A 6,579-nucleotide genomic window follows, 5' to 3' on the forward strand; every position below is an offset into this window, starting at 1 on the left:
TCTTTGTACATTATACTAGATTTGTTGCCATTGTGGAGTCGGTATACAGTTTAGCTCTCTCTATACAGACAGGATTGACTGTATTTATTATAAGTTTTCTGGGGTATCAGGTACATCTAACGAACATTTTATTGAGACTGCAACAGTTTTTGGATATATTCCTATCACATTCACACAAATTACTTAAATGAATAAACAGTAAAATTAACTGATTTAATTGTCACTGACCGAATTTATTACATTAATTGTATTTAAATGTATTTATTAATTATATTTATTAATTATACATTTCCTTATCTGTAGGTGATAAAAAATGTGCAAGACGTTAATCGTCTTGTAAAACTCTTTGCTTATCTAAATGCAGTTTTATTTACCGTATTTTTTGTAAACTGGCAGGGTCAGAAAATCATAGATTCCAGCGAGAAAGTGTTTGAATCTGCGTACGTTTTGTATAATATTAAAAATAACACACATATTAATCTATAATAACATAACGAAACGTTAAATAGAAATATAAGTACATAATATTGTAATTTTAAATAGATTTTTTGCAAAATTTTCAGATATAATTCTGAATGGTATAGTATGCCTATAGCAGCAAGAAAGCTTCTTATAATGATAATGATGAAAAGTGAAAAATCATCGGGACTGAGAATTGGTAAAATCGTTGTATTGTCATATATAACTTTTAATGCAGTAAGTGTAATTATTTTGTGGTATGCATACGTATAAAATGATTTTATAAAAATAAAATTTTATTTAAGGTATTACGTATGTCATCGTCATATTTTATGCTACTACGGTCTCTGTAACAAAAATTTTTCACGTAATTGATAATATATTTACGCATTATTATTCTTCTAACTCTAGTAAGCAATAGAAGAGATTTTTTTTAAGAACATACTTTTATAGAAACAACTGTTTCTTCCAGTGCATTTTTAAAAATAATTCAATCAAAACTTTAAAATCTGAAGTGAGTAAATTTATAAATAGAACGATCATAAAGAAATTGTTAGCTAATATCTAAAAAATTACTAGTAATGAATTTGAAGTGCGATAATGTGTAACATGTGCCAGTTAAGACACTTATTAAAAAAATTGATTTACTTTATTAATATTTACTTTATTTACGAATTTATTAATGTAGCTTAAAAACTGCATATATTTAATAAAAAATTTTTAGATCGCATTTCCATATAATTAAATTTAATCTCAACTTGTCAATAATTGCAATTTGATATTTTGCGTACATTATCGCTCAACTTATTTTTTTATCACATGTTAATTAACGAATAATCGAAGCAGTTGCTTGTATATGCCGATGTAAGGTAAAAACATACGATAGCTCAATAAGTTTAATACTATTCATATTAAACTAATTGATTTGTTTAGTACAATTTGCATATATTTTACATGAGAAGAAAGTAATTTTTTTATAAGAATATTTTTATTTCTGACATACATGATAATATAAATTCTAATACAAATTGCAGAAGTAAATTGAATAATTCATGCTCAAATTCATACTTTTTTAATGTGATAATACTGAAGAGTACTTTACATTAACTATTAGAAAATCATACTCAAATATGAAAATATTGACTATCTATACTTGCATTTTTATCCTTTAAGAAAGTATATTATTGTATAATAATAGTACAGAAAATTTAAAAAAATGGCAGTATAATAGTTTTTTTGATAAACTTATATATCTCGCAGGTCTATGATTTTAAAATTTGCAGATATAATACATAGATACGGTACAGTGCTAGTGGAGAGAAAGTTTTTTATAATGATGATAATGAGAAGTGAAAGATCGATATTAAAATGGGTAAAAGTACTGTGTTATTATATGTATAACTTTTAACAGGGTAAGTATAATTGTTTTAAAAGATATTAATGTGCAATAAAAATAAAATTTTGTTAAAGATATTGCATCATCGTCATATTTTTTGATACTACAATTTCTGTAACAAAAATTTTGATCGTAATTAATGATATTTGTATTACATATTCATCACATATTCATCATATTTTAAGAATAAATAGAAATGAGATCTTGAAAGACTGCGTACATAGACTGCTTTATAAAATAATTTTCCTTTCAACCGTTTCTGTAGATAGTTAAATAAAACTGTAAGAAATCTATTTACTTAAAAAAAAAATTCTTTCGGAACGGAACACGTTAATCTGTTAAACAATGTATTATGATTTTTTTCACTTTATTTTTCTTGTTTTAATCGCGCGCCAAAAATATTTAAGTGTATCGACTTTACCGAATCATCGTAGCCATCATCATTTATGACTCACAAGTCGTCATGAAAAAGAAGATAAGGGCAAATCAGTAGTTGTTGTCATCAATAATTTTGCTTTTGAGCTGCAGCAAATTTCACTCATTGCATAGAACAAAGGACAGTGAAGTAAGAAAACGACGTGCGTACGACCTTAAAAAGACGATGTGTCAATCTTTACGGTAATACAATGTCAGATCTCGTTTTTAAAGACGTTATCTTACTGCAGCGAAATTTGCCAAATTCAAGGCGTACAGTTTACCCGCAGTTATCTTGATTGGCACGTAACTCCTCATCAGCATAATGCTAATCACTTTTCTTATTCTCAGCGAAGACTGATACCATCTTCCATTGGTTCTGAAATACCGATGTGTGTTAGATTGTTTTTATTTATAATTATTTCTGGTAAAAGTGATTCCATGTATAGATCAAATGTATCAATATCTGAACAAAATATTATCGGTTAATTGTTTTCAGAAATTGCAATGCTGAACTGTAACTAAAATATCTTCATGACGAAGTACTTACGTAAATGCAAAAATTTTGTTAGTATAATCTGATAGTTGCTGACCCGGCCAGCTTTCGAGGAAGAGTACGGATAACAGAGTCACCGTGAACGATGCATATCGCAAAGCTTCATTTGGATCACTCAACTTTACCACTGCCTAACTCATAAATGTAAATTCGTTTTGTTATACTTGCACGTATATAAGTACAAGACTAAAGAAATTAATTCTAATTTTAAGCATGATAATTTTAATCAAACATCATAAAAAAGACAAAATTTTTAATAAATGTCTCAAGGAAAAATGACAATAAAATCGATGTTGAATTTATGATTTCGACGATGACGAATAAACATCAATTCAATGTTGATTCATTTCTCACTAGGGTAAAGCTTATCAGTAATGATAATCATGATTGCACATGTATACTTATCACTGTACTGACCTGGAATATTGTAAATGTCATGCCCATCATATTGAAACCTAGTTGAAAAAAATATGATGTCGTATTTGCAATTTCGATACGTCTAGCATACCTTCAAGGTCCAAGAAAAATGAATAAAGTTAATAATAAAAAGATATCTTATATATGTGCTAAAGTATTGTATAAATTTCAAAGAATAAAGAATAAGACATTGATCAATTTAAAAAGGAGATTAATTATTAAATAAAATTAATAATGTAAGTAGACAAAAATTGAATCGAATTTATACACTTAATTCATTATATACATAAAAAAAGCAAAAATATCAAATACATGGTATTCATAAAAAAATATAAAAACGCATATCAAATTACTGGCAACAAAAATGATAATGTAATTATTTAGAGATACTAACTCTATTATATGATTGTGCATGATGACACAATTCTTAATATATCCGTACGACATAGCCTCTTCTTTGCTCGTATACAAATTTATGTCTAAAGTATCTGCTTCAACAATCCGTGCTAGCCGATATCTAAAAAATGCTTATTGATAAACGTATCTTAAACATAAGTTGAGTCCAAGGATGTTGAAATTCGATCGAATGATGTAGATGAATAATATTAAAATTTAATATCATCGCCGATTTAATATCTCTACCTACTCTGACTATGTATATATTATTCTATCTTCATGACGTGATGGATGAAACGAATTCGGGTGACAAGCGTTAATAAGACACTCGATGACCAATGACAAATATTTATTCCGCAGTCACTCTCTTTCTCTCGCTCAACAATAATCAATTACATGACAAAAATGTATATTATATATATATATATATACATATATATATATATATATATATATTTCTATATATCAAAGATTTAATAAAATGTGTAAGAAACGTGTGAGGGTATGGGATATCCAACATGAGATGAGATTAACACCGATCGGATTTCTCGCAAGCAACATGTACGTGCGAGTATAACAAATACACAAAATGCGTTTTGAATGAAAATACTGTTCAGTCTTACGAAGTGTCATTATTGCGGAGTTACCCTAGGATCTCGCACATTCCACATTCGTGTTGAACGTGAAACACCAACATCGAGTCGATCGCTACGACGATCGTGACGAATCCGAGGGTACCAATGTACGAATGCACCAATAAAGGGTAGTAATACTTCTCGGAATCTATAAAGTATTCCGTGCGAAACATCAGGGGTTTATCGGAAATGTTGTACAACCCCATGTAGCTGACTGTGTTTATTATCACCGGTACAACCAGAAAGGGAGTCATTGAACCATATAGAGAGACTGTAAATTATATATCAATTATGAGTCATATGTCCCTGGTTTTTATTAACTTTTCAGCTCAGAATATGTATGCGAGATATTTTAATTTTGCTTGAAAAATATTTATCTTTTATATAAATTTTAATTTAGAATTATAATTTATTAATATACATCTTATTATATATATTTATGTATTACATAAATATTTTATATAAATTATATATTTGAAATTTATGTAAAATATAATTTATTATACTTTTGAAAATTAATCTAAATTATGTCGCGAAATTTTAAAAGAAACTACAATATTAAGTTTTTAATATAATTTTTACCTGCATAAGCAATCGAGACTTTTCTACCCATCTCATAATTCTTACAAAGAATATTGTACTCATCGCTAAGTTTTGAATAGATATTCCAATCGTCTGCCATTATGAAGGTAAGCTTCTTCATCTACATTTAGTGTAACGAATAACTACGATTAGTATCGAAAGTGATTACTCTCGCATCCTCGAGAAAAAAACATACCTGTTCATGGTTGTACGTATAATTAATATGTTTAACGATGCACATTAAACTAATTACAAAAGGCGACGAACTCTCCATAAACGCATCAATGTCGTCCGCAAACCAAGCAGTGATCATGCCGCCGCCCTGCAAAATTTCTTCAAGTTTGCATGGCTACGTTTAATTAAAATATCAAAATTATTAAAAATTACATTATTAAAAATCGATATTCCGAAAAACAAGAATATAAGCTTGCAAAAATATAATACATTATTAATATAATACATTATTTTTTTTATGATTTCAAATTCAAGAAATGTAAAATTTCTGTATCAAGTTGCCGGGTAAGGAGGGAAACCATTAATAATTCTTATTTAAAATGAAGAACAATAAGTATTGTTATTCTAATAATATATTATTTATCATAATAAATGTGATTTATTATTATTAGTCAAAACAAAAAAAATAATTTTTAAAATAATATTTAATAATTTAATAACTTAGTAGCCATCATTTATTTTCAGCTCGTTGTTAGACTTTTATATATATATCCATAGTCAATTACTATATTATCTTTGCTGCGCGATTAGTTATTCAATAATTTTATGAAAACTCATTAGTTGCATCACTTAAAGAAAATTCAAAAGGGAGTTTACCTGAACAATCGCCTGAGAGAAAACCGCGGGCACAAAGATGAATTGGATCAGAAATTTTTCCCATCCCTCCTGAAACGGCCATTGGCCAATAAGACACATAAGAATCTGATTGATTCGCATATATTGACCTTGAACACTATTCATCTTGACGGTCCCACAGCGGGTATAGCACTGCGCTTGCCAAACCTTACCAAGCGGAAAGCGCAACGCGTGGGGAGGAATTCACTGGCCTCGTTAAACATTCCGTTTGGACAGTGCATAATAGAGAAAAATTGCACTGCGGAAGGAATCAAATCGATATGTCGTAGCACGTACAGGTTACACAATATTGAGATATGCGTGCATGAGACAGTTTAAAGAAAGAGATAAAAGAAAAAGATAAATTCTCGGCGCACCGTATGCGATACCTTTTTCGTGATCGTTCAATGCGAGGGGTTGAATTAAGCATTGCGGAAAGTTAAAAGTACATACGCAACGCTTAAACCTCCCGATCATTTCTTGTACAAAAGGAAAAGATCGCCGCGAATTTCACGTCAATTCACTTCCGTTGTAATATCATTCCAGGGCTCTACTTTCTTTTCATACTCTCTGAGGAAATACACAACTTTTATACGTTTTATACAACGATACTTCTATAGATAGTTCCTCTCAATAATGTTGCGCATCTAATGTTGAAAGAGTCATTTTGAATTACGCGGAAGTTAGAGACGATTTGAGAGATGGAAATATATCATCCATAAAAAAATATTTTGCTTTCGAACAGATGATGTGTAACTATAATTATTCTGGATGCATTAAATAATATAAAATACTATTAAAAATAATATAGTACTTATAATAGTACTTTATAAAAAATTTTATATATATAGTATATCGTAATAACTTCGTATAGC

General features: G+C 28.8%; 1 protein-coding gene across 1 annotated transcript; it reads right to left on the reverse strand.

Annotated features, from left to right (window-relative positions):
* Nucleotides 1-2,506: 2,506 nt before the first annotated feature.
* On the reverse strand, nt 2,507-4,976 carry LOC105626197 (odorant receptor 13a-like). The gene is made up of 6 exons (XM_012207504.1): nt 4,856-4,976; nt 4,286-4,544; nt 3,637-3,759; nt 3,243-3,333; nt 2,820-2,956; nt 2,507-2,648 (listed from the first exon to the last, which is right to left on the reverse strand). Exons 1-6 carry the CDS (start codon nt 4,974-4,976, stop codon nt 2,507-2,509), a joined length of 873 nt encoding a protein of 290 aa, XP_012062894.1.
* Between the last annotated feature and the right edge of the window lie 1,603 nt (nt 4,977-6,579).

This window comes from Atta cephalotes (assembly GCF_000143395.1).
Source record: "Atta cephalotes unplaced genomic scaffold scaffold00004, whole genome shotgun sequence".
NCBI lineage: Eukaryota > Metazoa > Arthropoda > Insecta > Hymenoptera > Formicidae > Atta > Atta cephalotes.

Bases quoted from the DNA above. Each gene is read 5' to 3' on its own strand.
- LOC105626197 (XM_012207504.1), bottom strand. From the start codon at position 4,976: ATGAAGAAGCTTACCTTCATAATGGCAGACGATTGGAATATCTATTCA. The intron at 3,334-3,636 runs GTTAGTATCTCT...TGGACCTTGAAG, and splicing joins ATGCACAATCATATAATAGA to GTATGCTAGACGTATCGAAA. The intron at 2,649-2,819 runs GTAAGTACTTCG...TCGGTATTTCAG, and splicing joins AACAAAATTTTTGCATTTAC to AACCAATGGAAGATGGTATC.